This window comes from Dermacentor albipictus, chromosome 1 (assembly GCF_038994185.2).
Source record: "Dermacentor albipictus isolate Rhodes 1998 colony chromosome 1, USDA_Dalb.pri_finalv2, whole genome shotgun sequence".
NCBI classification, from domain to species: domain Eukaryota; kingdom Metazoa; phylum Arthropoda; class Arachnida; order Ixodida; family Ixodidae; genus Dermacentor; species Dermacentor albipictus.
Genome location: NC_091821.1, coordinates 399,230,468 through 399,249,589, shown reverse-complemented (window position 1 = coordinate 399,249,589; position 19,122 = coordinate 399,230,468). Strand labels below are relative to the sequence as shown.

General features: G+C 45.0%; 1 protein-coding gene across 1 annotated transcript; it reads left to right on the top strand.

Moving 5' to 3' along the window:
* Positions 1 to 97: 97 nt before the first annotated feature.
* On the top strand, positions 98 to 16,460 carry Rala (Ras-like protein A). The gene is made up of 5 exons (XM_065455668.1): positions 98 to 240; positions 4,908 to 5,037; positions 5,800 to 6,008; positions 13,234 to 13,408; positions 15,218 to 16,460. Exons 2-5 carry the CDS (start codon positions 4,933 to 4,935, stop codon positions 15,329 to 15,331), a joined length of 603 nt encoding a protein of 200 aa, XP_065311740.1. The 5' UTR covers positions 98 to 240; positions 4,908 to 4,932; the 3' UTR covers positions 15,332 to 16,460.
* The last annotated feature ends 2,662 nt before the right edge of the window (positions 16,461 to 19,122 follow it).

Genomic DNA, 19,122 nt, shown 5'->3' with positions numbered 1-19,122 from the left:
ATACTTTCTTTGACGATCGTCGCGCTACCTGCCGTCGACCATCGTAACGCGAGCAATCTCCCATGATTCATAGTTTCTACAGCGTCCATGGCTTATGGCGTGAAGTGCTACAGGTATGTCGTTTGACACGCTCAATCTGCCGGCAGTTTGATACTCCTCCGAAGAAGCCGTTGACCGACTATGCGCTTACTGCCGTCGTCAACGCATCTGTGATTTCAAGCACCGCTGAGGAGTACGAAGGTATGTGTCACTGAGACATTATAGGCTGGATTTCTTTTCTCTTGGAGGCGGATCGGATCTGTCCTGCGCGAGGATTGCATAAGGGAAAAAAAAAGTTTTTATTCTGGTTTCCCCTCGTTCTTCGAAACCACGAGTCACGGCTGATCGAAATATGTGGCCGGCGACCGTGGTGCATCTATATTGCAACGAAACTAGCGGTCGCCCAGGGCGGTTGCTGGGCGTAGTTGCTGCTGCTGCTGCTGTGACGCCCTGGCGTTAGCAGCCGCCTGTGCCTGAGCTTCAGCACGATTTCAAGCGCGCATCGCCCGTCCAGCACTGCTGGCTGGTGCACGTCACTAGCTCGTGATTGCCAGTTTCTAACGGCGTTGTTAGCACGTTTTCTGTACACAGCGGCGCGGCAAGCCCGTTTCCGGTGCAGCGATTGCGTAAAGTGCCAATTTGGATGATCCAAGTTACCGCGCGACCGGCTACCCTGGATTTGCCTGTCCGATCACTCGCGGCTGCCGGAGCGGCGCTCAGTTGTCACTCGGTTTGCGGATTCTGCTGCGTCCGCTTATCAAAGTCGGCGGTCGCACAGCCCCGTTTCTCCGTGCCCCGGCCGCCTTTGCCGTAGGTGCCTTTGCCAGGTCAGCGTAGCGCGCGTATTCCTTCGCCACCCGAGTACTTGCGTGTGTGCCCATTTCTGCGCTTCAGTAACTGCGCGCGGCTCTCACGACAGGCGTGAGCAGTACGCCTCAGTCCGTGGCTTTAGTCATTGGCCGCGAGAGAGCGCCGATCTGTCATTCGTGCCGAGGTGCGTGCTGTGTCATCCGAGCTGTCTGCTGTGCGCTGTTTATCAAAGCTGCATTTTTTTTGTCTTCGTTCCAATGGGGTGTGTCAGCCCCCACGATAACGCCACTACATCTTTGCAGGATGCACCCTGTGCTGATCCTCGTCTTGCACATAAGCAACGACACCGCTTTATTTGCAGCCAGCCCGGTCGAGTCGCGATGTGCGGCATTTTTTGATACGGCCCTGTCGTCTGGACAATGCACTTGTGTGGTAATTGTTGGCTATCTCGTCGCCGTGTGCAGCGTAGCTTTCCAGATCTCAAATCGCGATTTCTTTGTTGGCTCTTATGCAGCAGCCCCGGGTCATTTCATTAGCCTCGAAATACCTCTTGTACGAGTTTCTTATTAAATATTTGATAGCCAAAGTTCACCCTCCCACCCTGTTTCAAAAGCAGCGAAATTTACTTGTGTGCATGTGAACACTTACTGAAAGTAATTTAAAAGCTGTTCAGCATCTGCAATGAACGTTGACAAAACTAATGTTCACGTGCCACAATAGGCGACACTATATGGTGGCAACATTTATGGAGCAAATAAGCCCGCTACCATAATGTGACTGCCCATACAATTTGAACGGTTTTCACCTCATTTCACCACCTTTCCCTGTTCACGTGCCTGTCAATGGCAATGGCTCACATTTTTTTGTTGCAGTGAAGCCAGAAGAGTTTCTGCAAGGATGTTAACTTTAGTGGGAACCACCCTTTTCTTTTTTTTTTTTCAAGGCAGTGTAACTTCAGCATATCCTTATACACTGCATAATGCAGGTATCTGTTTATGAAACATTAGTCTGCTGGATTTTGTGCCACATCGAAGCTGCCATGAGTATTGGAATACTATCCGGCCGGAAATCAGAATGACAGCTTAGTGGCATTGGCAGTTCTCATGAGGCAACTACTTCTCTAACGCACAAGAATAAAGCAGTTCCTTGTATTTTCAACCAGTGATCGAGGTTTAACTTTATCGAAATCAAACCCATTCTCACTTTGTGCACATCAGCTGGTGTGCATTGGGTGAATGCCACAAGTCCATTATAGCAGCTCTCCATAAATTTATTGAAGCATCCAGAAGATTACCCTGCCAGGGGTGCCGATCGTAGGGAATTTTTTTTTTCTTTGATAAGCATGCTCAGTCGAAATTCTCTTGTCATTGTCACCCAATGTTTTCCTTTTTTGATTGCTTGTTTCATGTGCCCTTGTGCATAGTCTTCATCTCCTTGCGCGAGGCAAATCTCCGTGTGGGTAATGAACCATATTTTGGAACCATTAAAGCAGTGGCTAGAGTACTGTCTCAGTATGACCATGAACTTGGCCAGTTAATCAGTTGATTACTGCTGTTTACTTCTTCTTGCCGAATTAGCCATTTCATCAGTGACACATATATAATTGTTGCCGTGTTTCTTGCTTTTTGTTCTCTTTCATCTGCCTGCACTTTTGCTGTTTGCATAAGCGAGTGCACATTAGATAAACCTGAATTGTGTGGGCCAAATGCCATGATTGGAGCACTTGCAGCCCCAACCTAGCATTGATCTTTATCAAACAAACAATGATTGTGTGTAAAGCCACTGTACAATGCACTCTTGTAGTGCTTATCTGCCAGCTTGTATTGCTTAACAACATGTGTTGTAGAATGGAAGGCTTCAGTACTATATTTAGACCTTAACTTTACTCCAGAAACTCCTTGCGCCATTAAAAAATCACTTGCTCCAGAAACATCTCTCTCATTGATAGTGTTCTGTGTTCAATACTGGCGATGTCTGTAATCACCATGAGGCATTGCTTGAATAGTAGTTATCGGCTGCTGGCCAGTATACTTGCAAGAGCTGGTATATTGGCCAATATATTGCAAAAGCAATAAGCAGATATCTGCTCATTGAAGTAAACAGAGCTATGTTGCTAGTTCTGCTCATCTGCCTTCTTGAAATATATAAGAATAAGTTAAGGAAACTTGAATGACAGCAGTTCAAGTTGCCATTCCCTCATTGATAAGGTTATAGCTCACAGTTTGGTTTAGTTCAGGATGATGTGTGTCCAGCTTTATCTTTTGACTAACTATGCATATTAAAATTGTACCGTATGCCCCTCTCACCATATGCCCCTTTGTAGGCCTGTGGTGAGGTCGTTCTGAATAAAAATAAAATATAGAATATTCTGATAATGAAACTGTAGAGAAATACTGTGTTTTAAAAATAGATTTTCTGCACATGACCACTTTAAAAAATTAACTCTTTGACTCTATATTGCATGTAAGTATATTAGCCTTTGAACTCCACTTTTCAGTAGCATGACACCAGATCAGAAAGGGTTGCAGGGCTTCAGGCCTGAGGATCGGGAGCAAGAATGCATTCATTCAATCTTCTGTTTTAAAGTGCTCATAACAAACATCACAGAGGCCTTAGTAATGGTGCTCATGTTCGTTGCAGGGTGAATAAGTATTTCCAGCAGCAGTGGGAGGCAACTGGAATTCCATATCTTTTTAGTGTAGTCGCTAGTAGCATGAGGAAATCAAACAGGAAGTGAATGTTGAGTCTGGCTAATGTTGTGAGCAAATGTAACAAAGCGCTACGTATAACAACAGGATGTGCAAGTCAGCATGGCAGCCAAGACGGGTACCAGGTAATGCTGCTTGAATGCAGGTTGCACAGGCTGAAAAAAAAATTACTGTGCAAATATATGACAATCTGAGCAGCTGATACATCAGGCAGTGGAGCTGTATAAGAGAGTTCTCATAGCCTTTGAAAGTGCTAGAGGCCTGTTTACTGGCTATTGTTAGTGATGATTCACCTATGAAGCCCTGGTTGTATGGCAGCTTAGAGACTCCTGTACAAGCTGCATTGCAGAATGGTGCTGTCAACTTTCACCGCCGCAGCCCTACAGATTTGTAGCTGACCTCCAGCCTGGAGACAGTAAAATGTGACTTGAGGGGAACACACACACAAAAAAAAAAGAACCTGCTGATTACTGGCTAGGAAACTGCATGAAGAAGTTGTCTATTTGAGTACGCTATATGCGAGGTAACTTTTATTTTGTAATTATTGGTTATTAAAACTGTGAAACTCCACTTAACAGTGTCACTGTAAAATTATAAGAAAATATTTCAGAGTGAAGCAGATCATTCTGGACTTTCTGTGTCTGATAGCACAGCCAAGTCTGCGTTACATTATTAGAGGACATGAACAAATTTCAAAATTACCTGTATACATACGTGGCTTCAGGTTCGTGTAAGCACTGTTTACACAAATATGCCCCTGCTGGGGTGTCCCAGTAGCAGGGACATTCTGTTCCTGTGTGCAGTCACAAGGCCAATTCTGGTTATGGCTGTCACGTTTTAATGTGGGCAGAGTGCAGGAATGTTTCTGTACTGGTTTTTGTTTGGCGCGTTACCAAACTCTAGATGGTTTGAGTTATCCCGTACGCTAAGTTGCCCATTGTACCCAAAGTGTAGCTCAGAGATGTTAAATCTGGTAATCAATCTGTCACTGAGGAAACAGTCACATATGCCTGTTCAAATCTTTGCAAGCAAAGTGTCTGTATTTTCTTGAGGCACTTCATAATATTTGCATTGTCTCCTAAAGCTTATTGGGTGTCTTGTACAGTTCCAGCCAATGTCATTTTGTCTGGTAATAGTATGTCTTTATTTATTGGTGGGAGGGGACATCTCTCTACCTAATACTGAATGGGATGTTGTGCGTGGCTGTCAGCATCAGGACCATTGAGATTTTTGTATATATATATTTTCATTTGCTTGCAGTCTGACCTTTCAATGATAGAGCACGTGGCCTTTACATTGGCCCTGCATGCCGCCTCTTGTTTACTTGCCCCCCTCTGCTTGCACATGCAGCATCAGCTTCTGACAAGACGGGGCCATGTCCAAAACAAAGAATGCCCAGCCTGCGCTGCACAAGGTCATTATGGTGGGCAGCGGAGGCGTTGGCAAGTCGGCCCTTACACTTCAATTTATGTATGATGAGGTAGGAGCCTTTGTGGTGCACTGCCTTCTGTGAGCCACCAAGTGCAGTTGTCTTTGTTGGTCATTGCACAAGCCATTCATGCGACTCTTTAGCTCCTGCTGCTCTGCACACTTTCTGCCTTGGCTCTCCATAGCCATTGAGGCAGATGACTTGAGCAGCTTCTAGCATCTTAAGCAAACATTTACCATCGCAGCCAGATGCAATCACTTTGTGCATTCCGGGAAGCTTACAATTTGAAGCAAAAAACCCTCACTTTGTTATTTTTTTCTTTTTTTGCTCTGTTTGCCCATCTAGTCATCACCTGTTGATGTCGTAAATTATGCCGTGATGTCTGTAGTATCTGTGTGCTGCTCGTGGGAAATTCTCTGGGAGCTGGCAAAGAGTTTGGATTTCTGCAAAATGAAAGAGAGAAAGAGTACGTCATACCTGAGAAGCATACCTGAGAAACTTGGCATTGAATGTGGGCTCGCCCATTGCTGTAAGGCTGCAAAGGTCTTGTGTGCACTGGAGAAATTTTAAATGCCAAGTTTAATGATGGCAAAGCAGAACAGGATGTTAAGTTTTGTTTCAAATACCCAGAGATTGTCGGTTTCTAAACCTGTGATATTGATACCTTGCGTGGTAATGTTTCTTGGATAACACCGTAAAACTGCCAGTTGCAAATGAGAGCTTTCAGTGAAATTTGTTTAGCATTTCCTTTAGGCCAGTATGTAGCATATAATGAAAGTACTGGCGACATGCCTATTCAAATGTGTGTTGCAGTTTGTGGAGGACTATGAGCCAACCAAGGCAGACTCGTACCGCAAGAAAGTGATCCTTGATGGGGAGGAGGTTCAAATCGACATTCTAGACACTGCTGGTCAGGAGGACTATGCTGCCATCCGGGACAATTACTTCCGCTCAGGCGAAGGCTTCCTCTGTGTCTTCAGCATTGAGGAGCCAGAGAACTTTGCTGCCACAACAGAGTTCAGGTACTTAGTCTCTTGACATACATTGCTACAAATTACTGGTACTTTAGTAGCCATGTGCTACTGGTTCGAAACTATCGATAGCACCTTCGATAGTGTGCTAATTGATAGCACTCTATTGATATTGATACTGTGTTTTCTCCAGTGCATCTGCACTAGCAAGAATGTCAAATCATTTGATGCAAACACTGCAACATAATCCTGGTGACATTTCCCTGCATGTCTCGAGCCACAAGCTATGCATACGGCAGTAACGAGCATGCCACTCTGGGTTGCCGCAGCACACGATAGTAATACTATTGATGTTATTTTTTTTACGCTATTGATAGTTTCATAGGGAACTGTCATAGTACTATCAATAGTCTTATCTATAAGAATTCTATTGATAGTCTTTTTAATGCAATCAGTTGTTTAAAAAAACTATCTGTACTATCGATAGTCGACGTACTAGTAGTTTTGCATCATTTCTATGTACGGAACTGTTTCATAAGGTGGTTTGTTTGAGCCTTTGTGTGCAGATAATGAGCACTGTACTTACACGTAAATAATGTGACCACAAACATTATGCAAGGGGGGACTTTGTCTTTCCGGAAAAAAAAAAAATGTGTGTGTGTGTGTGTGTGTGTGTGTGTGTGTGTGAGAGAGAGAGAGAGAGAGAGATTAGATGTGTCGCAAACCCAAATATGCAAAGCGCGTTCTGAGCCGGAAAAGTTCGAAAATAGCTTGCATTATATTTGTGCAAGTACAATAGTATTATAATTACTTTTCTGGAATGGTTAAACACTGAGATTGTCTTTTTAATTAATGTTGCCAGTTGCCAATGCGTAGAGTGTTAGATATGGAGCTGTTTCCTGCGATTACTTCGAGTTCCCCAGACCACATCGGATTGCAGCACAGCTAATTGAGGAATGCAGAAGCAGGAAAGCGTATTCCAGAGGAGCGGCCGAGCAAACAAGTTTAAGGCAACAAGTTCACGTGCCAACAAGTTCGTGCGCCGCCGGGATTAGCAGGTGGGCATTCGACAATGGAGCATGAGCAGCCCTCCCCTTCTCCTCGTTAGAAGAAGTGCATTGCCAGTCTGCGAGGCAAGACAGCAGAGAGCCGCCAGGTGTGACACCGCGACAGGGGCGCCTACCATTGGCTGAAAGTGGTGTCATCGGAGTGGACTTTCCTATTGGTCAAAAATGACGTGACTTACAGTGCTCGAAAGGTTTATAAGAAGCCTTCCAGAGAGACCTGAGCATTCTGGGACATTCCCTGAGTCCCTGATTCACCTCTCTCGAACTTCTTGCCGCGGGCCGCAGCGTCCGAGTTGCTGCCGGCCCGTAATGACTGTACGTCTGTTACCTGACGCTCACCTCCTTGTAAATAATGTAGAATAAATACTCCCAAGTTTGGTATTTCATCCCGGAGCCCGTCCTGTCAACCCCTACATCTGGTGGCAGCGGTGGGATCGCCTCCGAATGCATCAGCTGGTGGCAGCGCTACGGATCAACCTTCGTCGAGAAAGATCATAAGGAACCGGGAAGAGCGAAGAAGAGAGAGCCTTCGTCGAAAGAGGTCCGAAGAAACTGGGAGTAGCGAAGAAGGAGCGAGCCTTCGACCCAGGGAGTCCGGAGGAACCGGGGACAGCGGACGAATGAACCGGATGGCAGGGTGCTGCAACCGTAAGTGAGCGCGTGGTTTTTTTTCCTTATGATTTGCCAGACTCAAAGGTTGTGTGTTCAATTTTGATAGTTCTGGGAATCGGGAGTTTGTTGCATTGTGTCTTTGCACAAATTAATTAAGGAAAACAGTTTTAACCACCTGTCGGGGCAGCTGCCATGGATCTTAGAAGGTTAACGAGGTTAGATTTGTTGTTGGTGTGCGACGATTTGGGAGTTGAGGCGGACGAACGGATGGAAACGCCAGCTATCATAAAGGCGATTAATGATAGTGGCAATGATGACAAAAGCATTGAGCTTGCTTGGGAGGTGATACAGGAGCCACGGGAGCGTGTGCGTCATGTACGTTTGCGGGAGCGTCGTGAACTTAAGAGTAAGAGTAGGCGTGAAAAACGCGAGAATGAACGGAAGCAGGAGCTTCAAGAACTTACTCTTAGGTGTGAGCGTCACGGACGTGGGAATGAACGCGAACGTGAGCGAGAGCAAAAGTATGCGAGAGAGAAGGCAGCACTGATCAAAGAGATACAGCATTGTGATCAGTTATTGGCACAGAGACAATGGCTGTCTGGGAATTCTGTAGGAAGTACAGAGCGAAAGAATGAGGAAGTGTCTAGCGGACTTTCGCCAGAAGCCGACGAAAAGAATAGTGCCTGTGAGATTGGCTGCAGATTCATAAGGGAAGGAAAAAGGCTAGCTGCTAACGATGCCTTGGTAGCAACAGAGGCCGTTAAAGGCCGTAGTGAGAGCGACGAGGTGCTGTGCCAACAGATGACTGTGGAGACAGCTAGGCCAGCTGCGAACAAATTGGCACAGTTACCGCGTGTGTGCGTCGCTAGTAAGGTTAGCGAGGTTACTAGCGAGGAAAGGGGTACTGTTGACGCGACAGACGCGAGCACCCATGTAGAGCCAGATCTGCGTGCAGAAGTGAAGTGCGAGCTGGACGATGCAGTTGAGAATAGCTCTCGGGGTGGCGAGCTCCGTAGCTCACGAGAGAACAACTGCATTGTTCAGGGATCGGTGCGGCTCTCCGCCAGTCTAGGTGGCCTAGATAGGGATGATTCAGTTGTTAATCATTCGGACTGTGCGCGTGAGACAGCGATCGATACCGACGGGCTGTGTGCCGATGCACAGCGTGAGCTGGGCAATGTAGCAGAGGGCAGTTCGCAAGAGTGCGAGTTGTCTAACTCGAGTAAAGCCTGCTGCATTGTGCCAGAGTCGGTTGAGCTGTCCGCCAGTCGAGGCAGAGAGAGTGTTGATTTAAGTGAGAATCACTCAGACTGTGCGGGTAAGAGACCGATCCGGGCCGACGAAATGTGTACCGGCCAGCACGAGGCACGAGGCAACATGAAAGCGAGTGCAAAGAGAAAGCGCCGTAAAAAGAAGCGCGGTAAAGGCCGAAAGTCGGTAAATAATGTAGCGCCGCCAAAAATGGCGAGAAACCCAAATGGGCAGGGCGCGAGGAGAAGAAAGGTGCGGTCGTCACTGACGATGTTGACGCATCCTAAACGTTCGAGCCACAGGTCAAAGGGGGACCGCGAAGAATGTTCTGCACGGACGCGGACAAAGGGCACGAGGCAGTTAAGCTCCTCGTCGTTCCGTAGTTCTTTTCACAGCTCAGCGTGCAGTTCGAAGAAACGCAAGGTGGCAGGACGAGACCAGGTGGGGAGTAGCGACGCGGTCAATCGAGTTTGTGTTGAAAGCGGGGCGCGAGGACGCAAATTGGCAGGAGACCGTAACGTCTTGGGGGAGCTGATAGTTAGTCAGCCCTTTTGTTGTTCCTCGGCAGCCAGAGTAGCTTTGAAACTTCGACCACACCGGGTTCGACTCAAAGTATGAGTCAGACGTAAGCGTTTGGAAAGGGAGTCCAAGAGCTTCCGTAGAAGTAAAGCATGTTGTTTTGTTTTTTATTTTTGAGCATCGGAAAGTTTTCGCGATTTGAGACTAGGATTTCTTTCAAGGTGTAAGGTATGAGCTTTGTTTATGTTTTGGTTTGAGAAAGCTCCGAGATTTGAAAGATACGTTTTAGGTAAACATGTAGTCTCGCGAGATGTTCATTAATAAGTATATAGGCTTTCTTTTTTTTGTGTGCGTGTGTGAGTAACCTGAGGGTCAAGGTTATTGTTAAGAGGCCTATCGTAACGCGCGTGTGTGTTATTTAACCTTCTTTCTTTTTAAGTTTTGAATTTTGTAAGGTTAAGCGCGTAAATTTTCAGTGAGTGCGTGATTTGCACGAAGAAGCGTTTTTAGTTCCATTAGCGCGTGTCCTGTGTGGACGGAAGAAAGCAGACTTTATGACTGGGTTGCTAGTGTGTGTTGAGGGCAGCCGTATTCTGACTTCTCTTATAAGTACGCGTTGAAAGAGTTAGTAGAAGACGCATCATTTTAAGAGTTCTGCGGAGTGTGTAAGTCCCGCGAGTTTAATTGTTCGTTTAAGTCACGTGTCCTAGAGGGACTAAAGGAAGAAACGTGAGTAAGCGTAATGAAGAGTTTTCCTATGACACAAGTATGCGTTCTGAATAGTGACCACAAGGCTAGCGCGCTTGTGATTACGTACTTGTGAGGTTGACCAGATTGTTCAGTGGCACCAATACGTGCGATAAGTACGCCACTGCGATAGATTGGAAACATGCTGTTCGTGTAGTTAGGCCACTTAAGTTATGTTCGGCTGTTTTCATTTGTTGTTTGCATCGTCAACGACCCTTTTGTTTTGCAACAACAATAGTACTCTGGTCTTGTGGGCAATCGAGGAGAAACGGATAGCTGTTTGGAGGGGTGGTTGGAACTGTTTTGTCAAAATTGGGGAAATAAAAGATCAGGGTTGATTTTGACTCACTAATAGCCTGGCGAGTCAGGGGTGAAGAGCCTGCGCTTACGCGTGGTGCAGCGCTGTGTTGTGTGGTTTGTTTGACGTATGTTCTCCAGGGCCCAGGATCCCGAGGGTTGTCAAACGAGGCTCGACCCCAGTACCCTGCAGCTTCTTTCAGCGTTCCTCATGGCCAGCGAATTGAGTTCACCGGCCATTCAGAACAACCGGGGCGAGGACGAGCTGTTAGATATGGAGCTGTTTCCTGCGATTACTTCGAGTTCCCCAGACCACATCGGATTGCAGCACAGCTAATTGAGGAATGCAGAAGCAGGAAAGCGCATTCCAGAGGAGCGGCCGAGCAAACAAGTTTAAGGCAACAAGTTCACGTGCCAACAAGTTCGTGCGCCGCCGGGATTAGCAGGTGGGCATTCGACAATGGAGCATGAGCAGCCCTCCCCTTCTCCTCGTTAGAAGAAGTGCATTGCCAGTCTGCGAGGCAAGACAGCAGAGAGCCGCCAGGTGTGACACCGCGACAGGGGCGCCTACCATTGGCTGAAAGTGGCGTCATCGGAGTGGACTTTCCTATTGGTCAAAAATGACGTGACTTACAGTGCTCGAAAGGTTTATAAGAAGCCTTCCAGAGAGACCTGAGCATTCTGGGACATTCCCTGAGTCCCTGATTCACCTCTCTCGAACTTCTTGCCGCGGGCCGCAGCGTCCGAGTTGCTGCCGGCCCGTAATGACTGTACGTCTGTTACCTGACGCTCACCTCCTTGTAAATAATGTAGAATAAATACTCCCAAGTTTGGGTTTCCATCCCGAAGTCCCGTCCCTCAACCCCTACAAGAGCGACAGGAATGGTTGGGGATACAAGGTATCTAGAATCATGCGCAATTTTTGTTTTGTGCTCTTGTACTTATGTGAAATATTGTCAATGATTGCTTAATTAGAGGGAAAATAAGTGTTTACAAGTTTGCACCTTTACACTAAAGCCAGATTATCACAATTCAGTAAACTACATTTTATATTAGCATTGACAGAAGGCAAATATGCTGTTAGTTAGTTTACGGTTCACAAGAAAGTATTTTGTTTACTTGTACAACACTCCTGTTCACAGCTTATATTCCAGAGCATTTTTGAGAGGCATTGTATTTTGTCATGAAGACTCATGCATGTGTTGCTTGAATTCTTTCAGAATTCTAGCAATTCCTGTAAAAAAAGAAAGTGTAAAGAATGGTGTATATGTGAACTACTGAAGTGCAAACAATTTCATTTAGATTGAATCAGTACTGGCCTAGTGAGAGCACTTCCATATTTCATATGTAGTACTTGAGCAGGGAAGGTTCAAGGCTAATGCTGCCCCTTTAAAAGGGAAATCTAGCCAGGGTGTGGCTCTGTTAAGAAAATAGACTCATCTCGCTATGATACTTTAAGCACTCAAGTTTTTTTGTGCCATGATTAGCTTAGAGTAAAATGTACATTGGTGGCTGCAATGCCGGATTATTTTGCTGTTTTGGCACGCATGCTATGGCACACTTTTGAGCATCGGTTTTATTGCTCTGGGTAAACAAATATGTGAAAGAAGGTGCCATCAAGTCTGTCATTCAACAAACCTTTTTAAACAGCAGTTCCAACTTATTCCGCTGAGAACAAAAACTTCTGACAACATTTTTGGTGGAGCCATAGTGAAACTCGCATTGAGGTCAGTCTGTCAACATAAGTAGGCAGACGGCACTACAGTTGGAAGGCGGCTCTTTCTTTGGAGGACTTGTTTCGGTGACCCAACAGCTATTGCATTCTGCTTCTGAGAACAGATCTGCACCGTGACAGCCAGATTGCAGTGGGCGCCGAATGCAAAGGCACCTGTACGCCAAGTATTGCGTATATGTTCAGAATCGCAGATAATCCAAATGAGAGGTCTGCGAATACGTGTCATTTTTTGTAGAAATAGAACAGTCCTTGCTGTTGAATTTGTATTTGATTCCCAAATTTGCTATTTGAAGTTTTCAAATATTCATTTCCCTTCAAATAACCACATACACTGGAGTCTACAAACAGAAAGTCAGGTGCAAGGGCTGACTGTTTCGAATTATTCTGCTGCTGTGGCTGAGCAAATACGTAGAGCAGCTAACTTAAGCTTATAAAGTGTGCCTTACCTTTGGGAGCTTACGAATTTGTTTTCCTGATTCAGGTGAAGCAATTTATTTGGACGATCTCACCATGTTTGTACCCCTTGAAAATAATGTGTGCGGTGCTATAGTATCACACTTTGCTTCTTCAACAAACAGCACTCTGCGTATTTATAACGTGCTCTTCATGGGTTTCCTTGCTGTCATCATGACAAGGCTTTGGTGCTCTTTGGTCATATGCAGCCCTTGCGCCATTCAGCTCCACATATCATCATTGTGACAGGGCTACAGACATGGTGATTTTTCAGCTGTTTCTCTTTATATGTTGCTCAGTAACCAGACGTCCAGTTGTGAATGTCGAATGTATCGAAAAATGTACTGAAGCCTTTCTCACGTTCAAAATTGAAAAGTTTTCAGTATTTGATTCTATATCTGAAAGTAATCTTTTCTTTTTTTCCCAAATATTTATATTCAACTAGGAAATTTTGCTATTCCACTACACCTAGTCAAAATGATTCTGAAGCCCCCTTTCTACAGAGTCTCCCATGGCTTCTGTGTTACTTTGCAATGTCAGGCCCTATGCACCACTCTGCAGTGAGCACTAAAAGATGTGAATATCCCATATGCAGGGAGCAGATTCTGCGGGTGAAAGGGGACGAGAACATACCATTCATCCTTGTGGGGAACAAAGCGGACATGGAGGACAGCCGCAAGGTGTCTATCGAGGAAGCTCAGGAGCGGGCACGCCAGTGGGGTGTGCCCTACGTTGAGACCTCCGCGAAGAACCGCACCAATGTCGACAAGGTGAGCCTTGTTTAGGCTGGTTTTCTTTCTAACACGTACCCATCCTCGCGCCTTTTTCAGACACAAGGCGGCCATCCCACGTCTAGTATGACAGCGATATATTATGCCAAAACTTCATTACTCAGCAAAACTAAATCATTGCCTTGTTGCAGGAAACAGATTTTTTTTTTTTTTCACGCACCCCACACCAACTCTCAAGAAAAGCATGACAATGCCCCCCCACCTACACCTTCATCCTAGTAAATCATGACTACCTGCCCATTGACAGCAGATAAGCCTCTGCCAGCAAGAAGTACTGCTAAATAGGTGATAGACACAGATAGACACTAGTACAGACAGGGCAGACAAGGTGAAAGTCTGTTTGCGCTTGCCATACACCTAGCAGTGTTTCACCAACTAGCTCAGCAAGAATATTTTGGCATATCTGTGGCAACTGAAAGAAAGAAGGAAAAGACAAAGGTAGAAGAGAGAGCTCACACATGCAGTAGCAGACTTGCGGATTGTGTAGCAGGCCATGAAAGCCTACATAGCTTGCATGAAAATAAGGCTCGACTCTGCTTGCTGAGCTGGACTCAAGGATGATATTGCCACTCTTTCTTTAACTTTATGCAGAAGACAGGGCTTCACAGTTATGAGTAGAAAGTTTTTGATGCAGAAAGGCAAACAAAAAAGCTCAACTGTCTTCTAACCCCGAGGTCTTGACTTGAGGGGTGCTCTGTGTAGTTCTAACACTCAAGGTCATGTCTCAGATACATGCTGTGGGCCTAAGATGGGAAACATTTCAGCTATTTTGCACTTTGCGCATTCTGATAACTTCTGCAGATCGGTACACATGGTCCCTGCGTTTGGATATGTTTGCGGTCGTGGTGTTCCCTGCACTTTGTCTCTTCACTCTCTTCAGAACATCTAAGAAGCAGTGGTCACAATCGCAGCTTTTTTTCAGTGGAATTTCTACCTGGAATGGAACTTATCATTTCAATAGGCTGTGGTGTTATGTTTAATAGGTTGTCAAATGATGCGTGCTGCATAAAGATGTAAGCGGTCGAAAAAAATATTCGGGTTTTGGGGGGTTTTCTTTCTCGTTTTTTTCGACCAGGATAAAATTGGAAAAAGAGAAAGAGAAAAACAGGGCTTCCCCACAGAATTCTTCTGTTGCAATCCAACTCCATTCGACATATCTAAAGGTTTTGTCAAAAGAAGGAGTTTGGGAGTCTGCGAAGCACCTGGATTCATCCACGTGGCGGCAAGGACTTTGCTTCAACCAACCTTGCCTGTCGCATACTGCAGATTCCCCCTTCTTCTGTGGCATGTGAAAAAAACTGGTCCGAGTTTGAAACTGTACCCACCAAGCTACGCAACAGGCTTGCAGTGGATCGCGTGTAAAAATTTGTCTACGTGCACTCGAACCTCAATGTCTGGAAGGCTTCGTCCACTGCTTAGCGAAGCGTTGACGCGTTAAGCGGAAATGAATCCGACACGGATTGATACAAATGTCAGTCTTTACACTTTAAGTGAAATCAATGCCTTGACGTGAAATCGTGCGTGGATTTTGAACCTGGAAGCTCTGCTGGGACTTTGTGATGCACTAATGTAACAACGTTCTTTTCATTGTTAGAGAAATAGATGTGTCAGGTTTTTCATAGCTCTGTGCGCAATCATCTTTTTTTTTTCATTGTTTTTACATTTTCGTATATTTTTGAAAAAAAGACATGAAAGAAACAAGTTTTTTTCACGCCCCTCAAAATTTCATGAAATTTTACATCTCTAGTGCTGCATTCTCAAGACCTGCGCTTTGCTACCTCTGTGCAGGTTTTCTTTGACCTGATGCGGGAAATTCGTAACCGAAAGAAGACCGAGAAGGCTGTCAGCAACGGGCCACGCAAGAAGCCACGCCCCATCAAGAAGAAGTGCACCATACTTTAGCCATGTCTACTCGCCCACCAGCGTTCTGCTATTCTCGTTGTTGTTCTTTCTCTTTTTCTTTTTTTTTTTGAGTTAGTGTTCCAGCTGTTGCTTTATTGTTGACTGCACATGACATGCCTGTTGTAAAGCCTCGGGTTGTGTCGTCAGCACTTCTGCCGCAACGGCACTGCTGTCTCCAGTTTTCCAGCCTTGTGACCTCGCTTTTTTGAGGCCAAGCAGAAAAAACGGCAGTGGCCGTTTGGTACAGTCACTAATAGCTGCTGATGAGTGACAGCACAGTTCCTGTTGATAATTTGTTTCCTTGTTTGGCCACACTGTTTATGTGTTAGCAATACTTTCGCAGCAGTGTGTTTCTGCACTCATCCTGTGCTAGATTCGTGGCCGGAATCTGTGGGCAAGCAAAATGGGGTAAGAGGGTGGGGCCACCATGCGACGAGCCATGCAGTCGTGCTGGCAGAGAGCTGCGTGTGCCTTTCGTGCCTTGGGCATCTGTAGATTTCTTTCACACTGCTGGACACGGAGTGGAGCAGATCCTCTCACTTGGCTAACTGCCGCGGTGTTCTTTTTTTTCAGCCGGTTCGGCAGTGACTCGCAAAACACTTGAGCCGAGAATTTTTCCAAATGATTTGAGTGCGCTTCACTGTTGCCGTACTTGTTTCTGTGTTTTGCACTGTTTTTAATTAGCTCGCGTCGTTGTGCGTGGACACTTCAGAGGCATGTATACATTGAATGGCACGTCTTATGTTTAGGGGAGTGCCACCACTGTTGTGTTCAGTGCAGTAGCCGCAGGCGTTGTGATTGGTTTCGCCCGATTTCGGGGCTTCTTTTTATCTCTCGGATTATGGCCTTGTCAAGGACACTACACGTAAAACTTTGTGCGTTTGTATACATCTTTCTTATGACTAAAATTTTGTTCACACATATCCGGATTGGATTGCATGGGAGTGCTTGATAACTGCTGTGAAATTTTTGTTCTGTGCCAAAAAACAAAAGAACCAGTGCTTTCATGTCTCCTTGGAGATGAAGTTTAAATCAGTGTTCTTGTATGGCGCATGTGTGGGCTCATGTAGTGCAGCAATTGGCAGCATTCAGTATTTGACGAATAAAATTGACACATCAGACTTTGGCATCAGTTCGCTTCTGGACTTTTTCAGTGATGACAATATTCAGTAATGTTGCATACTAAGGTGTAGTGGCAATAGCTTCTTTTAAAGTGAAATGATTGGTTCATTTGATGCTTTGTTTCAGTGAATGCACTGAAGTAGAGCACCTAATGCTCTTGGAAAGCGTTGTGTTAACGCCTCAATGTGACAGCATTGAACTTTAGCTGAAATGGTCTGTAACATATGCTAAAGAAACTGCTCATCCAGTTTTGATGCTACCCACATTTCTGGTGCTGCAGATGTGCGGAAAGCCACAATTTTAAAGCATGTAACTCCTTGTTGGGTTCCCCATTTCTTTTTCTAATACAACAAATCAGAACAGCAGCATAACATAGATAGTAGATGCAACAAGAGACTTTAGGTGGGTTTATCAGTTTGAGTAATTCCCACTCTGCATAACAAATTCTGGAAGCAGCCTTAAGCAAAATGTGAAATGTCAGGGTTAGCCTGGCCCGTGCAACTGTTAAGTTCAAGCTGAATGCACGCTGCCTGTTCTGGTATGATTCATTGTTAAGAACATGGGAAATGCTGTGAAGGGATGAATGGGCATTACTCAAATGCCAGCATAGCTTCATTAACTTGAAGTATAGGTGGGCCTTATGATGCATTCAGGATTGCATGTATACCTGCATATCCGATATGAAAAAGCTGCCAGCTGATTGGGAACCTGAACAAGCTCAAGTACTTGCAAAGTATATTCTCAACAGGGACGAAGCATGGGAGAAAAGTAAGGGATGCTAGTACAGTGACATTTTACGGCTTTGTAAAGTTGTCAGTCCATAGGTTTACATATCTTTTTGTACACATATCTTTGATTGTGTCTGTCTGTGTGTGTATGTTTCAAAAAACATTCGTGAGGTACCTGAATGACCTTTGAGCAAGCTAAGGGGTCTGTGGATACCACAAAAGGGGCCTCTATGCACTTTGTCTGTTTGCTTTAATTCGGACATGTTGACTTGCTGTGCATCGGTTGGTGTACATGACTGTTACCTGTCTAAATATTGAGTCCCTCAGTTTCCATAATCTTTCTTGTGCATCAGGGGTCAGCAGTGGCTTGAATGTGAGAACATGTGATCTAAGATGACAAAACGGGCACCATAGTTGCAAACAGAACCAGTTGGCAAGTAATTACTTGGTAGTTTGCACCAATAATGGGTTGAGAGAGGAATGTGTATGGCCAAGCAAAAGACTGTGAGGTTGACTTAGGGGTTAATGTTCTGGCCATACTACTTGTCGGTGGGCAAGGTTAGGCCACTTGCTGCTTTCCAGTCTGGTTTTTGCTGTCCTCGTAATTTTTAATGTCGAGCTTTTTTTTGTTTAACCCTCTGCGATTTGATGTGGCTGCTGCTACGTTGGTATTTCGCCGGATATATTGGTATATATGTACAACCATTACATGTGCACGTAATGCAGGCTCAAGCAAGTGGGCTTGTATTATCCATGTATGCTGACCAACAAAGTAGTACCAGTGAGTGCACTTTTGTGCTGTGTAATCAAACAATAATTTACTATATAAAACTTGTACTTATAATGTTGACTGATAGGTATCTCTAAAGCATACAGGCTTCTTGATAGAATAGCTTATGATATTCAGTGGCTTAATTGGCAATTATATTTTGTTTGATTGGACCATTGTGTATGTACCATTGGGTATATGCCCATTCTTTGGCAATCCCCAAGAAGGGGCATGTGCTACTGTAACACAAAGGTATAGAATCCTTAAATACATTTAGATATGCATTGTGCTTCTCTGTGCATAAACCTGTCGTCACCATTCTTCCCTTTTACAAGCATAGTACACCACCTTCGTCCTTGTAGCATCACTGCGTAGATGTCTTACACTGTGCATCTGCCAATTTGCTGTTTGCATTTCAGCATAGCTTGTGAGCAGTGCACTGCATAAACATAAAAATGCATGAGATTAAATATGACCTTTCTGGTGGATAAAAATAAGCGTTGCATGAGATTAGGTTTTGCATAGGATTAAACGGAATTGTACCCATTGCACTTGTAGAGCGTTTAATGAACCACTTCACTGAAGCTTTGCTTCATGTACATTCCAACATGTTCGTTGGACCTACACATCCTTTTCTATCTTCTTTTGAGACGGCACGCACTAACTTTGCTCATACAGAATAATAAATTTCTTAAAGCTGTCATTTCAGGCTAGTAACTCGCTTGGAAGCTGCTCTTTGTCAGCATTTTCTGGTTGGCCGTAATTTATTGCTGTTGACACATTAGGGCCAGCTTGGGTGAATTTTTCATAATGGTGCTGCATTTAATAGACGCCTTGCATTGTAGCTTTCCACGGTTGGCAGCAGCGCAAGAACATACAGCCTCAGAAATGGAGGAGGCACAAATGAAAAGGCACAATTCAGCCTGTGATGATGTATTTTGGTAGGAGAGACAGCACGTAAGACGAGGACTAAGAAAGAATGACGCATCATTATTAGTCCTTGTCTTGCACGCCATTTCCCCTTCCAAAATGGAACACCAACTAGCCTAACGTCGATCCCTTATGCTGTGATGATGCTTTGGAACGCTTATTGCGTAGCAAGAATCACACTCAAACGTGGCAACATGACCAGTCCCAACGTTAGGCTTTGTACTGGGCAAAAGGGTGAGAGC

What these genes read in the sequence shown, in the direction of transcription:
- Rala (XM_065455668.1), top strand. Translation starts at nt 4,933, where the DNA reads ATGTCCAAAACAAAGAATGCCCAGCCTGCGCTGCACAAGGTCATTATG. An exon ending in GCTGCCACAACAGAGTTCAG is followed by an intron (nt 6,009 to 13,233) that starts GTACTTAGTCTC and finishes TCCCATATGCAG; the next exon opens with GGAGCAGATTCTGCGGGTGA. An exon ending in ACCGCACCAATGTCGACAAG is followed by an intron (nt 13,409 to 15,217) that starts GTGAGCCTTGTT and finishes ACCTCTGTGCAG; the next exon opens with GTTTTCTTTGACCTGATGCG.